The sequence below is a fragment of the Candoia aspera genome, chromosome 7, assembly GCF_035149785.1.
Source record: "Candoia aspera isolate rCanAsp1 chromosome 7, rCanAsp1.hap2, whole genome shotgun sequence".
In the NCBI taxonomy this organism is placed as follows: Eukaryota; Metazoa; Chordata; class Lepidosauria; order Squamata; family Boidae; genus Candoia; species Candoia aspera.
The window spans coordinates 61,981,924-62,001,232 of record NC_086159.1 but is presented as its reverse complement, the minus strand read 5'-3'; the positions used below and the strand labels follow the sequence as shown (position 1 = coordinate 62,001,232).

The window sequence follows — 19,309 nt, the reverse complement described above, 5'->3', positions numbered from 1 at the left end:
TTTTGCTGGGTGAAACTACTTGAAATTGAAAGAAGGTATTGCATGGTCACAGATACTAAAGCCAACAAACCTACTCCCTCTCTGTACAAAAATAGTATGCTGGAAGAAGGATTGAATCATAGCCTTTACATTCTAGTTTTAGACAGTTCTGGAAGTTTATTGCATTTGGGGGAGTACCTTACTCAAGCAAGCAACCTGCCACCATCAGTAAAGTAGCAGAGTCCAATAAAGGATTATGTTACCAATTGTCTCTTCAGAATGTTTCATTAGCCTTTGCTGTTGAAAATGAATAAAAATCTGGATAACATCCTGCCCAGCCCATATTCACTTATTTCTGAAATAAGTAAATGTACAGTATATATTTGCTAATTTGGTTGGAGAAACTCATTATACGAATGAGCTGACTAAGAGTCCTTTAATTGCTTCTACATGTTCTTATATGTCCCCTGTTTCTCTGAAGCCAATAGATTAACTTATACAACCCAGCAAGCAGACACAGAGGAAGGAATGTCACTTAAAATTACTAAGTGGATGCTGTGCAGATAAACAAGGATTAAACTGAAAACTACAATGGTAACTGTTGGAAACCTAGGTCTGTATCAAAAAGCAACCCGAATGCACATAACTCATCTCTTCCCCTTTGAATCCACATCAGTCCGTACCTTTTGAAGCCCTTTTATTTTGTTTGTTAGATTTATATCCTTCCTTTCCTTCAAGGACATAAGGAAGCAAACAAATGTAGCCAGTCTCAATAATCATACGAGGTCCAAGAAAAATGGTGATTGGTTCAAATCATTCATTGAACTTCCATGGCTTTATATTGACTTGAACCTGGATTTCAGCATTTTAGCCACTATCTCACTCTGTCTTTCCTACATGAGTGATCTTCTAACAACCTAACTTTTGTTGTGCTCCTCTTTTTTAAGTTTTGTTAACAAAATAAGAGGAAATATGTGTTTTATGTTACTAGAAAGTTAGGGATGTTTTCCCCAGGAGTTTGATTTGTATTGTTCAGAAATCAATAGAGGAGATTGAAACATGAATAGTGTGCAAAAGATGAACATAGCTACCTAACAGCTGGCTGTGCTATGCATTCCTTCCTTCTTCTGCTTGGCATTTGAATTAATATGCTGCAGTAAAGGAACTGAACTTGGTTCAAGGAGATTTAAGTTCATATCTCTGTTCAGCCATGAAGTTCACTGTATTGCCTTGAGCTTTTTCCAGCTGTAGTCCTGCCTCACAGGACAATAACCACAATCTGAATAAAATTGAGAAAAGGCAGGATGCAGATCTAATAGTTCCCTCCCTCAACCAAAAGTGAGTGATCTTTAGGTTAAACTACAGTTAACCAACACTGCCCAATTTTATATTAGGAATATTGGGTGGGTACTCTATTGTAACCATCTAACAACAATAAAAAATAATTTATTTTAATCATGAGGTATTTCCAAATTGAGTGTGTGCATGTTTGGGTGTAAGCAGATATGTGGTTGATAGATGATAGATAGATGATAGGTAGGTAGGTAGATGATAGATAGGTAGGTAGATTGATTGATTGATTGATTGATATAAAATGGATAGATGGTAGATGGTAGATACTGTGGATAGATGATAGATAGATAGATAGATAGATAGATAGATAGATAGATAGATAGATAGATAGATAGATAGATAGATAGATAGATAGATAATATAAGCAGTTTCAGTGTTTGTCAGTAATGTCTGTTTTGCTATTCTTGGTCCCCAGAGATCCACAGATACATAAGTGCTTTTCAGCATGCGTGTAAGCGAGCTCTAGTAACTCACGCCTATTTCTAAAGTATCTTCAAATGTCATGCAATGTTTTTTCTCAGTCTTAGTTGAAAGATGATTTGCTGTTTGAACAAGATGAAGGTTGTGGTTAATGGTGCAGCATCAATTTATTCTGAAATAATGAAAGGAAGAGAAAGGATAGTAATATCAGAGTGAGCTGATGCCATGCCAAATGAAAGCTGCAGCTTTGATATGCTAAAATTAGATTCTGGATCTATGCAACTGCTGGAGTTTTTTTTAAGGGACAGGAAATTAACCACAACCAGCCTACTTTTCCCATAAAGAAAAGTTCAGGAAGATTATAACTTGAACATACTTAATCTGAATATATCTATGGTTCTTAAATCCTGTGTGGCTTTTTTTTTTTCCTTAATGGAATAAATTTGAAAATGCCCAAATGTTTACATTCAAAATTAAAGCATTGAAAAAGAATTCAAATTCATATTGTTTCCAGTTTGGTGCTCCCCATTTTGAACTTTGAAAAGTCTGTTTTGAATTTTTGAACTCGAAACATTTCCCAAGTTATCAAAAGTGCTCATTTCATTCTAAAAACAACTGTCTCGCATTTAAAACAGGGCATTTGGAATTCAAAATACATAGTTTGCATTCAAACCATTTTGCACACTGTTAATTAAAATATTCTTTAATTTTGGCCCTTTGGGCAATAACATGGCATTGGCATAAGTATGGTATAACCACTTCAATTTAGTGCACCTGTATTCCCATATTCTTAACATGAACAGAAATGGAAAGAATTACACAGATGTTTTTGCATACCTAATAGGTCTTTCGGCTTCTTTTACTTGATCTGCAAGTTTTCAAGCGATGTGCAAATATTACTTGATATTTGAAGACTTTCTTAAGCAGTTTATTCTGGAAGAACATAAACGTAGGAAATTTTGCTGGTTAAATCCAAAATTCCACTGCACTGCCATGCCTAGCTTTTGAACATGACTAAATACCTTCTTGGATCTTGGTGCAAGGCCACTAGAAGTTTTTTCTTTAGCATTCTTTACTACAGATACTTTTGTTGGTAGTTTTTACCTTTTAATGATAGGATTTAGCCCCTAAATCCAGATTCGGTTCAGTATTTATACTATTAAATACCCCCATCTTTTGAGCAGTGAAAATTTCAGAAGGAAGCATTTAATGAGAGATAAGTTTCCTTGAAATAAAGTTCTGTGTTTACCAAACCACTGAATGAAAAATCAGGAAGAACACTGACTTTTAAACATTGACTCTTAAAATTGCCTCTTCGTGGCCTTCATTACCTGTATACTAAGGCTCAGAGTATAGGAAATAAACAAGGTAAGATTAAATGCTAATTACTGAAAGGCAAATATTATTTAATAGGCATAATATGGTCAGATGATCTTCATGATTGGAATAAAATAATTGGATATCACTTGCTCAAAGGGACAGAATCAATACAAAGGAAGAGTTGTCTTATGTTTAAAAAACTACATCTGTACAGAAGTTCAATATAAACCTGGTGCTACTGGGTTGAAATACATGGAAAAATGAATAAAAGCAATACTGTTGTTGGTGTCTACTACAGACCACCCAGCAAAACAGAAGGTGTTAGTGATAATTTCCAAAAATAAATTTAAAATATCCATTCAATATTATAAGCGTTGATTTTTAGGGAAAGTTGAAGGTAATCAAATATGTACCTGGGACTTCAAGAAAGCAGATTTCAGTAATCTCACAACAATAATGAGTAAGACTGAATGAAGCTAATGAAAAAGGAATACAAAATGAGTGGAAGTTCCTGAAAAACAAGATTGAAGATTGTATTGATGGGTTGATACAGATGTCTGAAAATGTATAACTTAGGAAAAAGAAATCAAATGCACAAGCTTAGGATTGTGGATACCTGGCTTGGTGATAGGATATGAGAAAAGTGTTTGGAATTGTAGTGGATCACAAACTGTATGTAAATTCAACAATATGCAACAAAACAATATGCTACAAAAACTGGAAATTAAGTCCTACTAGGAAAAATGAAGGAAATGCATTCATTACACAGAAGAAGAGATAGAAGCCATTAGGGCCATTGCTAGTAATGGGGTCAGAAAGAATTCTAAAAGCCATGTTCCTCATGCTTTCCCAATCTTGGTCTTCTTTCCAACCTGATGGAATTTGGAAATAAATAATGCAGAGGGGGGTCAGGATTCTGTCTGTCCCTTCATCAGAGGATAACTCTCTGAAAATTGAACAGAATGAGACCAAACTCTAATCTTAATCTATAAGAGCAGTTCAACTGTAGAATCTGTTCAGCAGTAGAAGAATGGTTGATCCTTTTCCTGGACATGCTCAAGCAGAAGCTGGACACTTATTTGTCAGTAATGCTTTAATTTCGATTTCTGTATTGAGCAGGGGGGATTGCACAGAAGGGCCTAAATGCTATGATACTGGAGACTATGCTATTTCCACGATACAAAGTTTATTTATAAATACACAGCAAATTTCATAGCACTAACTCTGTGGTGGACTCCTATTTCCAAGGGAGATCTGAGTGAGACTTTCCTTGGCCTGAAGGACCATACTTCCTTCTCCTTGCCTTGGAGTCAAGAGGAAGTGTGGCCTGTGATGTTATGAAGCCACCAAAGTGGGTAGGACCAATGTTTTCAAACCCGGTTTTCATTTTTGTTGTTTGTTGTTGTTGTTGTTTGGAGGGGGGAGCAAAAGTTGAAATTGTTGAGGCTAAAGGTTACCATATGTTCCTTAAACCCCCCAAAGAAAGAAAGAAAAAGAAAGAAAGAAAGAAAGAAAGAAAATCAGCCGAATTTGATGAGGTTGGGTTTTGGGATGTTTACAAGTACTGTGGATGTCTTAAAATCTTGCTAGTCTTGTAGAATTTATTTTGCCCCTTCAAAAGCATTCAAATCTCCCAAGCTAAAAAAAATAGGTCTGAAATGTTCAGCCTCATGCAGTTTGGGGAGGGGGGCTGTATGGAGGCAGCCGGCCGTCTGTTCCCATCTTAATTCCATTGGATCTGTGCAGACAAGAGCCTACTTCTTGTCCCCTTTTCTGGTTCAGGAACAAACTGTCTTTGTACTCTACAGAAATCTCACTCTTCCCCTCCCCTTGACTCCAGCCAAACAAGAAGAATGACTAATCCCCACCTGTCAGTGGCTATCCCAGATACTATGACAAACACATTTCCAAAGCGTTATTCCATCTGCTGCCGTTGTAGGCAGTTGCATTCCAAATAGAAATTACCTGTTTTTATGGTGCTTGGAAGCATTGCCTCCGAGCGTCCACCATGTTAGCTCATAGAACTCTTAGACTCCAAACTTCTAGTTGGACAGGACCCTCTGGCAGCCACTTTTGCTAACTTCAAATGCTTAACTTTGTTATAGAGTACCCACTTCAGACTAGTATGTCTCTTCTACCCTTCCACTAACATATGGAAAGAAAAATACGTGAGATGGGGTCTTTGTCCATGACTGATCTTGAGAAAAGCTAAGCAGGGTCAGACCTGGTTAGTACTAGATTGGAAGACTGTCGGAAAAGCCAGGGATGTAAAAAAAAAAAAACCCTCTGAAAAAGGAAGTAGCCATCTATTCCCCTATTGCAGCCAAGAAATTACATGGAGTTGCTGATGGAATCACAAAAGTCAAGCATAACTCAAAGGAGGCCCTACCTTTTATCCATCAATATGTACCACCTGTATGAATTGAAAGGCAGAGTTTCAGAATTTGTGAGTCTGTTTGAACAGTGAGGAGGGAAGAGGATGGAGAAAGCAGATTGAGAGAACAGTCCAGCGTCCTCTGCCTAGACAGTGCATGGAACCAGGCAACTTGCATGCCAGATTCCAAATCTGTTCAGAAGATCTATGGACACCTGTATCTTTCGTCACTTTTAATTAAGAGCAGTAAGAACCCTAGCTAAAGCTAAGGGTATTGCAAAAACCCTGTCGTCCTTTTATTGGATTCTTTACAGCAGGGGGTGGGAAACTTGCAGACTGCATGTGGCCACCATTACACCATCTGCAGCGTAGGCAGAACCAACATTTGCAATCTTGGTGGGTGGGGGAGCCTGAAAGGGGGAAAAAATGGGTGATTTAGCAGCTGCCTGCTCTGATGTGCTATGGAACAGGTATGTTGAAAGGGAAGAATGTGGTAGCCTCTTTATATTTGGAGGGATTTGATTTGACTTCCTAGGAACTAAGAGATCTTGAATCTGGGTATTTGTTTTATGTACAGATTTTATATACCACCTCTATGTTTTTGCATTGTGTCTCAATACAGTGGAGTAGCTTTTCTCAACCTGGGCACCCTCCGGCCATGGCTGGACAGACTACGGATTGTAGGAGTAGAAATCCACATATCTGGAAGGCAACCAGACTGGAGGATGCAGTTATAAGAACAGAAGCAGATAACTCACATATGGAAGTGTTTGGGGTATGGAGTACTGCCAGTTCTGAACCATAGACAGCATTGGAATTGGGACCAGATATTGGCAGACTTTGCACATTATGTACCAACGAATGGGCTGCCTGTTTATGCACATGGGCATTTACTTCCCATTTCATGCAGTGGGTAAAACTAACCAGGAAGTGATAGTTTATTATGATTGCCAGATCCAGAAGCCTGTTTTATTTCTTCTAAACAAGCCAAAATAGTGAGCATGGCCAACAGTAAACTCTAACTTACACTCCTCAATTATTTGGAGAGTAACCAACCAGGATTTCAAAGGTGGATGTCATACTAGGCTATGACTTCCAAGTAACTAGTACCTGTTGATACAGAGGGAGAAGCAGAGAGGTAGACTGCGTGTTCTAGCACATTGCTTCTTCACAATGAACCAGCAATTCTAGTTTTTAATAATGTGTGAATGTGGTCAATTTCTAGGGAAAGCCTGGAAGAAGAAAAGAATCAGTACTACTGGCTATGAGATCAGAGAGGTTAATCATAATTCATATTTAAATCAGTAGCCAAAGGATGATCCAGAATATTTGAGCTGGGGACATAGGTTGAAACAAGCAATACAAGCAAGTCAATGGCATTTGACAACTTGCCTTGATACTATAAGAGACAAGGGAGAGGACTTGTTGAGTGAGTAGGACCCATCTCACTTGGTAAAAAGTAGACTTCTTAATAGCCTGCTATAAGAGGCTAGCACCATTTTGACCGTGGAGAAAGGGCTTTCTTTTTTTCTGCAGGTGACATGGAAAAACAGGTTACTGGCTTCTTAGAAGGCTAGGGGAAGAGTTGATGGGCAGATTCCGCAAGAATCCTAAGATAGCAAGAAAAGTCATAGCTCCTCTCTGTTTGGCATTGTTTAATGGTCTCCTTATTGCATTGAATATTGCATCCAGATCTGGGCATGGCATTTTAGGAAAGACATTGATCAGTTGAACCATGTCCAGAGAAGAGCATACCGTACATGATTATTATGGGCCCTTGCGGAAAACCCTATGAGGAACAGTTGGAAGCACTGGGTATGATTAATCTGTGGGAGAGAAGACTGTGAGGAGATATAGTTGTCTTCAGATATCTGTAGGTAGAAGACAGGACACAACTGTTCAGAATTATTCTAGAAGGCAAGAAACGATGTATTTAAAGTACAGAGAAACTGATGTCGAGCCCTGTGAGGCTGGCCAGCTTAGGAAACAAGAACCCCCTAGATTTCTCAAAAGGTTTTTATTGCCTGTAGGGTCTTCCAACAGATTCTGGAAAGCCTATGAAAGCAGTTTTCTCCTCAGCTTAGACCTGGCATAATTAAGATGGAGTTAGTCTGAGTCTCTTTCTCATACTTCCCCCTTGCCCTGGGTTGAGGGGTCTCTTTGCAACAGTCCTGCACCCTCCTGGGCTTTCCCACGGTCTGTTAGACATTCCATCACAGCTGATTTTCAGTTGGACCTCAGGAAAAAAATCCTAATGATAACAGCTGTTCTCCAATGGCATAGACTCCCTTGAGAAGTGGTAGGCTCTTCTTTCCTGAAGATGTTTAAACAGAGTCTATATGGCTGTCAGTTGGGGATGCTGTGATAGTGGATTGCTGCACAAGGTGGGGAGCTGGACTGCATGATGTCCAACATCTCTTCCAGTGCTTAAACTCTCTGATCTAACTGGGACGGTATCAAGCAACCCAAAGCATCAGTATTCACTCAGACAAGATTTCATGGCTGAATCCAGGCCATGGTTCCCAAGTCCAAGGGACCAATCACATACCTTGCATCATTGTTTCTCAAGAAAATCTCACCACTACTATGTTTATGCTAATGGGGGATGCTAAAGACCTTCATTTATCTACTCAGTTAGTAACAATTACGTAAAAGGACCTGTTGCTTTGATAAATAAGTGGTGGGCCCACATATCTTTAAGGGATAAGGGTCTGTTTTGTAGCAGACAAATGCAAACATTTAAACTGTATTAACCAACTTTTAATTTATTTTTCAGAAAGAAGAGGATCTGGGATTTTAAAAAAAATATTTGCAGTAACAAAGGAATAGCTACTTTTCATTAAATAAAAAACAAAATCAAATAAGTCATGTGCTGGGTTGTATTCTTATTTTTGTGAACTGCATTTGGCCTAAGATAGCTGGGAGGCTTGTATCTAATTGCTGTAACCATGTGGTATATTACAGTCACGATCTAACAGGAGCATTTCTGCATGACCAGCTACAGATGGGTGATAAACAACAGAGCATTATTACTTGGGTGGTGGGGGGGCATGCATGCAAAAGCTCTATGTTCATGTTCAAGTCTACTGTTGCAAAGATCAAACTATACCTAAATACAGCATTATGTAATGCTATAGAATATCTATAGACTATAGACCCAAGAAATACATGCTTGCTTCCACGGGATCCTTGCCATATAAACCCTAATTTTTAAAAATCTCAACATCATCTCATCTCCCAGTGAGACTTCATGGCTATGTCAGTGTAGTTTTTTTTCACAGCAATACAGAAGTATTTCATTCCAAGATTTTTTTCAACCATATGGGATTTCCTAGTTTCCCATCCAAGTGCTAATCAGGAGTAACCCAATTTAGTTTTTGTTTTTTTTTAAGAATTGGCCAAGGCAGGCTCAGTGCTGCCAGCTGCTGCACCATAAGCCATAAAAGCTGTAAAACTCTTGACTGTATTGGAGAAGATGCTATTTCAAGCAACATGAAATCAATCCAGTTCTCTCCTTAATGGTAAAAAAAAACCCTATGGCCAACTTAATTGCTTGTAAATATAACATAATTAATTTTCACTTTTCCTGGTGTTCAACAATAACAATAACCCCCAAACAACAATAGCTATGTAACAGAACTTAGTAACCTTTCTAAGATTTCTGGAGCTAAGTCAGCTAGTGGTGAAATCTGCAGAGGGGCATCTCTTTGGGAGAGGGGTGTAAAAAAAAATCAACATGGTGGCTGCAACTGTGTGGTAAAAGCCCCATCTCTCTGCAACACAACCACCATCTTGACTTTTTAGGCTTTCCCTGCAGATACCCCTGGATGTATACAAACATACAGAGGTACATAGCAGTTGTATAAATAGAATAAAGAGAATGGTTTTACCAAAAGAATTTGGTTGCTCAATGAATTAAAAATAAGGAAAGGAACAATTCTGAATAATAGAAATCGTCAATAAAATGTCTTGGTGTTGCTTAGCATGCTATATTTTCTTGATTTACCTATTCATGGTTTTATTTTCAGGTTAGTAAGAATATAAATACAGCTCTTTCATGCATGAATGAAAGTTCAGAATGTTCAAAATTTTCTGCCTCACTTTTGATAGGTCTTGTCACATTAATATTTGGGAATTATTAAGATCAGTGTGGTATTTTATGCTGATATCCATGTGCAAAGAGTGAGGAGCTTACAATCTCAGAAACAACAGGAAGGGGAGAGAAGTCCAAGTAGAGGTAACCAATAATTAGATGAGCTATTATTTCAGTTGCATGTGCTTAGATTTACATATAAATTTAGAACCCAACCCAGGGAACTAGAAGATGGTGCCAAAACTTGGTGGAAAAAGCAAGGGTTGAAAAGGGATTTGAATCAATGTGATTATTGTACATGGAACCTATATAAGTTTTGAATCTCTAACTTCATACTTTAAAGATTGTGTGGCTACTTACCAGCAAAATCTAGTCATTGCTGCAGACCCAAAGGAGGAACAGGCTGACCACCTGTAGGTTGCCTCATTTTACAATCCCAAATTGCCCCAACAAAACATGATGAATTAATGCCACTTCTTGCTCATGTAATTTTTGTTGGGGCAGGGAAGAATGTATTTTATTTCCATACAAATGTCAGGTTTGGAAGTTCTTTCTTTGGCAGGAGTTCTCCACCCCTCGTTTCAAACTGCTTTTGTAATTGGAATCTGCTGTTTAAATTAAAATGCTCTTTAGAACCCAGTTAAGTGGGCTGTTCCATTTTTGACCTGCCAGTGACAATGAATGGTTGAAAGCTGGAACCCTTTATTCATTAGTTCATTCACTGGTTAAAAAAAAATTAGCCTGCTTTTCACTGTTCCACAGAAATCCTAAGGCAAGGGGATTTGCTTTAAGGTTAGAATGTACTCATGGCACTCACCAGATGTGCCAGCTGTATTTATTTTATTGGGCTTATTTTATTGGGCTTATGTTTCAGTCTCAAGTTTTGCTTTTCTTGTTTAATTCTTAATTCTATTACTGAATAATACTGTCTAAAAAGGTAGAGAGCAACATAAATAGTAGAAGAGGCTGGGGAGGGATAAATGTCAGCCTTGTGCCGTTGCAATGCAAGCCCCACCCCTTTATCATGTCTGTCACGACAACCTGGGCCCCTATAAAAGACAGAACTTGCATCATGATGTAAGATGCCACTTTCATCATTTTGACAAAAGTTTTGGAGTCTGCAGACACCTCTGATAAATAGGGACCAATCCTCCATTTTAGTCATGCTTAGAGTAGAACCATAAGAATCAATGAGGCAGTTTGTAATGCCTACAATAATCCCTGTGGAATTGAATAAATCTAGTCTGTGCTGTACTAAGCCTGAATTCCACCCAACTGATGGGATTTGGAATATCAGCAAATTACTGTTTCTACCACTGCAAGGTGCAAGATGCCTGACATTAGCCTGTTGGTTTCAAGAGTTTCTATAGATTGCATTCATTTACCTTTATTTCTTTTTGCAAATGATTGTGATGACTTAGTGCTGAATAATAAGCTTGAAGATGATCCTGAAATCAGTTGCTTGGATTGTTCAGGACTGATATTTTCAGGGAGCAATTAATGTGTGTATGCCATTAACTCAACCCATCCCAAAAAGTGTTTTGTGGCAGACTTTCTGGAGGTCATAGAATGTATTGCTTAATAATGCTTTTGACTGTATTTTTATAAAAGGTGGTGATTTTCATATGATGCCAATTAATTTAGCCTGATTTGTGGATGTTTGATGACAGTCCATACACACTGGACAATGAGCAGTCTCACTGTGTAGTTCCAAAGACAACTACTGAGAGTGTTAATATTTGGAGTTTCTTTTCAGGATACTGAAAATAATTTAGTCAGTTAAGGAGTATCCTTAAATTCAAAACGGGTTCATCCAGATAGATACCAGGTCCCAAAATTATCATGTCATTGTTCATAGTTCAGCAGTAATTTTTATTCTTTAAAAATCTGAAAAAGAATATTTGCAAAATTGTAAATGGCAACATTCAGATGCAAAACTCTCATTTAGTAGCATATTGTAGACATTTGGGGCAAATTACATTTCAGTTTGCTGAATTCCATTCATATTATTTCCATGCTATGCAATAATTATGTAGGATCTGAAAACTGTCTTTCATTATGACAGGCCCTGAATTGTGATTGTGTCCTGGATAAATTGTACACAACCCTGCAGTATTCCTTTCATTATAATATGGGGCATTGAGTATGAGGGGATATTTTCAACTGTACCTTGAAGTCCACAATGTTTTGTCTTTTCCTATTGAATGGGAAGCAATTGAACGATGTATAAAACATTCTGAATTCAAATAGCTTTGACTTTAAAATGCCCTGTTTTGTCAGCTGCTCCAATCTTTTGAGAAGTGTTTCAAGCTTGAAGCAGTTCTGTTTTGAGGTTTAAACACTTCCAAAATGATCAAAACAGCCCATACTGAATATGAAATAACGGTTTCAAACTCAAAGCAGGGTGTTTATGTCTCAAAATAGTTTGAATTTGAAGTGTATTCCCCATTCCTTGTAGCAATCATGCATACACATTGGAGAAATAAGCAAAAAAATTATTTCAGTACATCGGTGAAATGGTAATTGAATATGCTCCCTGTATTTAAGATGATCACGTATTAATTATCCATATATTTGGAGATGAATCCCTATTACAGCCATCTTCCTCTGTTGAGATGTGCTTTATAAAATTAAGCATTTATTTATTTATTTATTTATTTAAAAGACGTACATGGCCACCTATATTATATACAATAGCCCTGGATGGCTCACAACAGTAAGCAATAAAAACATAAAACAGTAAAACAGTATCCCACACTGTACAAAAAGCATCAGACTTCCCATCATGGCACCCTAACATCACCATACTAACTCCACATTTGCTGGGCTCAACCCCCATCCTGACCCAATGCCAGGTCTTCACAGCCTTCTGAAAAGCTAAGAGGGTAGATCTCAAGAGGAGAGGCTGTTCCGTAGGGCAGGGGCCGCTATGGAGAAGGCACTTCTCCTAGGTCCCACTAGATGACAGCATTCAAGAGAAGGGACCTAGGAAGTACTTTTCTAGGGATTCCTACTGATAATCATAGTTACAGGATTTCCTGCTGAGCTGGCCTGCCTCTGGTGATCAAGTCACCAGAAACTTGATCAAAGCTTGCAATTTCAAGAGAACTCTGAAATCTCTTAACATTGTGGGGTGGAGGGTTCAAAGCTTAAACCATCCATTTTGCCCTATAACTACCCATGCAGTAAAAAAAAAAAAGTCTGAAATATGTTGAACCTATGAAACTGCCATTTTTGCACTTTTTAAATACACTGTTATGCAGCCAAAGTTTCTTAAGAGCTCAGCAGAAAACATAACACATTCACAGGCTGATCCTTTCCAAGTTTCAGTGGTGTGAGGGAAAAAACCTCCACCAGTTCACTTTTAGCCTACTTCCCGTCTCTTAAAAGGAAAAAGGAAACGACAGATCAGGGATTTTAAAAGTATAGCCATTCTTTTTAATGTTCAATATGCAGACGTGAACAAGAATCTTACATGAAATGCTTGTTTCGTAGGATGAGCCCCTAGTTACTACATTGTGGTGCTATCCTGTTGATCTGCTGTCCAAATTTGATTATGATTAGTATGAAAAATGATCTCCAAAACCATTTGTCCAAATGTAATTCATTGTTCCCACTTCAGGTGTCACCGTATGTTTGAGCGTATAGATTTTTCTGCATTGATGTCATGCCTTGGGAAGGCAGATTTTAACTCTATGGGAACAGGGCAGTTTTGACACCATGCTGAAAATGCTGTAGACGAAAATTGATATAGCTTATGAAAATATTTATTTTGCAGAGCTCCTTTTGTACGTTAAATGCACAGCAGTGACTTTTCTCTCTGTTATACAGAGGAGCCCATATACTGTTACACACCCCACAACTTCACCCGGGATCAAGCCTTGTATGCCAGAGGATACTGTTGGACAGAGCTAAGAGATGCATTGCCAGGTGTAAATGCCAGCCACTGGCCTTCCTTGTTTGAGCATAAATTCCTTCCATATGCCTTGCTGGCTTTTGCTGGCATTATGTACATTCCAGCACTTGGGTGGGAATTTCTGGCTTCCACCAGACTGACTTCTGAACTTAACTTTTTGCTCCAGGAGATAGATAACTGCTATCACCGAGCAGCTGAAGGCCGCGCACCAAAAATCGAAAAGCAAATCCAGTCTAAAGGTCCTGGGATAACAGAACGTGAGAGAAGAGAAATAATTGAGAATGCGGAAAAGGAAAAAAGCCCAGAGCAAAACCTCTTTGAGAAATATCTGGAACGCAGAGGACGTAGCAATTTCTTGGCCAAACTTTACCTGGCGAGGCACCTCTTCATCATATTCTTGAGCATCATCCCCATCACATACTTGTCCACCTATTACGCCACGCAGAAACAAAACGAATTTACGTGTGCTCTGGGAGAACCTCCGGACAAAACCAGCAATTCCAAATTGCTCATTCGGGTGAATTGCAAGCTGCCCTCCGTTCAGCTGCAACGCATAATTGCCGGAGTGGACATTGTCCTCCTTTGTTTCATGAACCTGATCATTCTCATCAATTTAATTCACCTTTTCATATTCCGCAAGTCCAATTTCATATTTGACAAGTTGAACAAGGTTGGTATAAAGACCAAGAAACAGTGGCAGAAATCTCAGTTCTGTGATATTAATATCCTGGCTATGTTTTGCAATGAAAATCGTGACCACATCAAGTCTCTGAACCGCTTGGATTTCATTACCAACGAAAGTGATTTGATGTATGACAACGTTGTGCGTCAGTTGCTGGCAGCCCTTGCCCAGTCTAATCATGACGTTACCCCAACTGTACGTGATTCTGGAATGCAAACGATAGACCCCAGCATTAACCCTACAGACATTGACCCTAATGAGCCACTGGTCATCAAGCGTCCTCGGAAGAAAATGAAGTGGATCCCGAGCAGCAATCCTCTTCCTCAGCCATTCAAGGAGCAGCTTGCTATTATGAAGGTTGAGAACAACAAACCTGAGAAGCCAAAGCCGGTGCGTCGGAAGACAGCAACTGATAGTCTGATTGCACCTTTGCTTGAGACCAACTCAAAACATTCCCAACCATCCCCAGTTCACAAAACTGAATCTAGTGCTCTGTCCAGCACAGGTAATGAAAAGAAGCACACGCGTCATTTTTCCTTGGATGTTCATCCATATATATTGAGTAATAAGAAACCCAAGCAAGAAATTCCACCCATTACCTCTATGGCAACATCCAAAAGCCAAGAGAGTGGATTTTTACACCAAGAAGACAAAGCCATAGTCCGCGTCGCTTCTCTCAAAGGTATAGAGATGTTTTTAATCTACTTTTCCCATTACAGCTGCAGCTTACACAATTGCTCCTTATTTTGGAATATCTGTGGTGTGGTTGGGTTGGCTGGGATTCCTTTTGTCATACCGTTGCTATCTTGCACAATAGCTGTAGCATGTGCTGGAAATCATGCACCAGGCAGAGAAAGCACTGTAGAATGTGATTGCTACAAACGGAAATATCGGCTATATAATATGGCAGCCACACTCTGTAATGGTGCCTATTCTAAAACACCATCAGACTCATGAGTGTGAATTCAAAGATATCTGATTTATTGAAGAATAGTGGGCAGGATCACAGAGAAAGCTGAGAATGATGAAAGTGTGCCAAATTCAAACCCTCGGTGCAAGTGAAATCCCCCCCCCCATAGAATCTTCCCAAGTTCACAATCTCAGGTGCTCCTAACAGTTTCTGATGGTCTGTGGGAAAAGTCCTTGAACAGATAACATAGTTCCAAACACATTCCATTGTACTGATTTCACATACAGAGCTTGGTACAAGGTCTCACAGCAGCTCCCTCCCAAACAGAAACGCGTGTCAGCGCCATGGCATGTGAAATGTTACGATGTATAAACTACATTGAATCAGTGAACATGACACACTCCAAATGGGATGTTTGCTAACCTGAACTTGTCAACAAGAGCTTTGTAGAGCCCATTGTTAGTTAAGGATCATGCTTCTAAACTTAGAATGTGTGAGCCATTTGTGAGCCTGTAATTTTTATAAGTATATTTAAAACTAGCATTGGTGTGGTGCAGGAAAAAAAAAAAAATACTTGGCCTTGTGACACTTAATCAGTGGCTCAGTTCTGATTTCATTTTTTTTCTTGTGAAATCTGGACATCTTGGGGGGTTTCTTGCAGTTTGAAAAACATGAACTTTAGAGTCAGAACAAAATCACAATAAATGCAGGATATTAACAGGGACTATAGGGAGGATACTGAGAAGAATATCATAGGAACACGGGGCAAAGAAGAAATTTGACCTCTGACTTCTATTGATCTAATTTTCAAATGGCTTAAATTATCATTGCTTGTGATAATTAAGGTTTTACTTGTCATAGAAATGTCAAGATATTTGGAATAATCATTCAAATCCTACCTATATAGGATTTCAGAAAATGCCCACACTCAAATATTTGCCAGTGTCACTATGTTGAATACCTAGATGAAGTTTGAGAGTAATCTATGGTTCCCTTAAACTTCTTCTGAGGAGAGTGCATAGCTAAAGCAATTTAACTCTGTAACAGTAATATAATTTTGAAGCTTCCCTGAAGTTTTTGTGCCTGTAGTCTAATCACAGACTTTTAAGTAACCTCATTAGCTTCAGTAAAGCCACTTTGGTAAGTAATCTATGCTGTCTTCTTTTCTTAAAGTTTGTTTTCTTTTATTAATAATGCTACATCATCTTCCTTAACAGTTTGGCTGTGACCGTTTCATATTGTTGGTTATGATATCATAGTTTCTCATTTATTAAAATGCTTACGTTTCTGTGTATTTTTAAAAAATTGTTCACATGTTCCTCACTACTTCTTAAAAAAACCCAGCAAAACTGTATAGTGCTTTCTAAAGAATCATGAGTCACTCTATAATCTTTAACACAATTATCCAAATGAAAATTAATTAGTTTTCCTGAAGAGCCATCTATTGCTGTTAAAAGTTTGGAATAACCTATACAATAACCTGTACCTAAAAATAGTCATGAAAAGGAGTGTCGCCATTTCAGGAGCCACCCATTTCAGATAGTAGAGGTCTCTGATGAAGTTCTTAATTGACAAACATATTCATGGGGGTATAATAGTTATCAGCCCTTGAATATCTTGGCATTCTATCTCCAGCTGTCTTGGAGAATTCTGTGTATTTATTTTCTGTGGGATATCTTGGTCATTATTTTGATGATGAAACAGTATCCTCCAAACAGTTTTCTAGATTTTTCAGTCTTCTCTTCTACTACCTGTTCAGCACCTATACCCACATGCACTTCTTAATTAAACATTTATTTCCATCCTTCCAGCATTATCTAGAAGTGCTCTGATCAAGACAGCCATGATTACCACACAACCACCATTACGGAGATCGTTTTCTTGCAATGGAGAACAAATCAGCAAGTGTCTTTTCTTTGCTTCCCTGTTCTCTCAGTTGTCAACTAGCTTTCCATGGTCTTTCCTCTCATTCCCAAGTGCAATTAAAAGTAGCCAGTGCTAGAAAGAATGCAGAGGGAAGATGAAGTAGAGCTTATTTGTCCTCCTTCCCCCAAAAAGTGAAATAAGGATCATTGAGCATTCCAAAACATGGGATAGTAGTCACTAGTTGGCATTACAGAGAGCTAGACTCTTCAAGAGATTACTGTGTCATGTAGCCAGTGAGCCATATGGAAAGACATAACACCCTACAAGTTAGCCAGCTATGACAAAGTCTATGATCACTGAAAATGCTGTGGTCTTTTACAACTGCGTTTACAAAAATGAATTCATGAAATCTACCAGAATTCACCCCGTGGCAATGAGAAGGAAACAAACTCATTCATGAGGGCCAGTGAAGATCAGGTAGGACTTGTAAGATATCCTCCCCCAATCACCATTTCTCCAAGCTAAAGAGTTGGATGAGAGCAACTGGTCCAAAGGCACCTAGTGAGTTTGGTGGATAAGGAGGGGCCTGAAGGTGGATGTCCTTCTTCCCTCCAAGTTCTGGTTCAAAAGAGGCTTATTTTAGAAGAGAGCCATAGTGGCATCGTAGTTTAAGCATTGAACCAGGAGTGGCCAGGTTCTACTGCACCCTCATCCATGGAAGCTTACTAGGTGACTTCGGGACAGACGTTCTCTCTCAGCCCAGTATATGTCTCAGGACTGATGCTTGTAATGTGCATATAAACACTTACCAAATAAAATACTACTATATTTTTACTCAAGGCCAAACTATACATGGCATTAAATGTGATCCTGTACTTATGCAGTTCTTATACAATCCCAATAACAGTTGTGGAAATAAAATGAAGAGATCCCCACGTAATCAATCAACTTTTTGTTCTTGGAGAAAATATGCAAATTAGCTAACTAAATAAGTGTTTTGCTTCTCTTTCAGATCCTTCCCTTCCTGGAAAAGATTCTCTTTATTCCCATGATACCTGCAGGACAGTGCCTGCAACAGGAGCTTTCCTCACCTGTACCCATAACCATATAGCAGCTTCTGGTGCTGCCACAAAAGTCTCTCTGCCCCAGACTAATAAGATGGAGTCAGGGCCTGCTCTGAATTGCAACCCTGTGCATCCTCTTCTGCACATCAATACACTGTATGAAGATCATGAGGAAGAAGGCTCAAACCTTATAGATGATTCTTTAGACAACAGAATTCACTCTCCGACAGAAACTGGAGACATTGTTTCCATACCTTCCACAAAACAAATCATGTTGGCAACTTTTGATGAACCCCTGGCAATAGTGAATTCTGCAGAATATTGATGAACAATCCGGAACTGCTGTTGATCAAAGCTTGAACCTGATGGTCCACTTACAGCAGTATGAACCATGTTGTCCCACAAATGTCAACTACTGCATGAGCATGGAGTGCTGAAACACAGACCATAGGGTCTGTAATACTCCAGATCGGTTATTCAGGGTAGTGTCTTGGCCAATGTTGATAGCTTGCAAAATATGACAATAATAATGAGCCGATCAAATTATTCTATGCTTGGAAACCCATGCAATAAAGCACAAGAGATATTAGCTGTAGCTTCAAGAATTCACTTTGGATTACTACAACTGTCCAAATATTTGAAGTGCATGTCACACAGTGTTTCTTAAAGCACTTACAGCCTTGAAATTCCAGCTCACTATGTAAAGTAGCAACAGACATAAATGTGTAGGATACATTTTCTTCCATTTTAAAAAAGCAGGCGTAAAATTGTGGTTTGTCTAAGTTTTTTTAAAAAAAAGATAGTTTTTTAATTATGAAATTGTGGTTCACGGGTATTCGTGGCTCCCTCCCATCCCTGACATTAGCATAAAGAGGAAATCAAGACCTGGACCCTAATCATTACTATGTTTTTATGTGCTAAGAGATGATGAAAATGAAGAGTTTATTTTTTTATCGCCTATTTTATTGTGAATGAGAGTTTTTGAATCAGATACTATCTTTCCAGAGTGTTGGGAAGCTGATTGCCTATTGCTGCATATTTTTGTCAATAGAGTGAGATTTGTAAAACCAGGTTAAAAACTTTCTAAGACAAAGCTTTACAGTTATGAAGAGTATTCAAATAGTGCTGCTAAGATATTAGGAATGAGTTAATTATTGCAATGATACAGAATTTTAGATGGTGGTTATTTAGATCTTTTTTAGGACTTGCCTATCCTACAGCATAACACAAGCCAAACAAACACTTTTGACACATCTAGCATGTGATGTTTTTGTTTCAACAGTTGCTTCTTGGAATGCTGCTAAGGAAAAGAAGCTGGCACAAACATTCAGA

The 19,309-nt window shown here is 38.6% G+C and overlaps 1 protein-coding gene across 1 annotated transcript in view; it reads left to right on the top strand.

The window, feature by feature from the left end:
- Nucleotides 1-18,566, top strand: part of PANX2 (pannexin 2) — a 30,496-nt gene extending 11,930 nt beyond the window's left edge. The window contains exons 3-4 of the mRNA XM_063307911.1: nucleotides 13,371-14,819; nucleotides 17,926-18,566. Coding sequence (XP_063163981.1) covers nucleotides 13,371-14,819; nucleotides 17,926-18,302 — 1,826 coding nt within the window. The 3' untranslated portion in view covers nucleotides 18,303-18,566. The remainder of the gene's footprint in view (nucleotides 1-13,370; nucleotides 14,820-17,925) is intronic.
- Nucleotides 18,567-19,309: the final 743 nt, after the last annotated feature.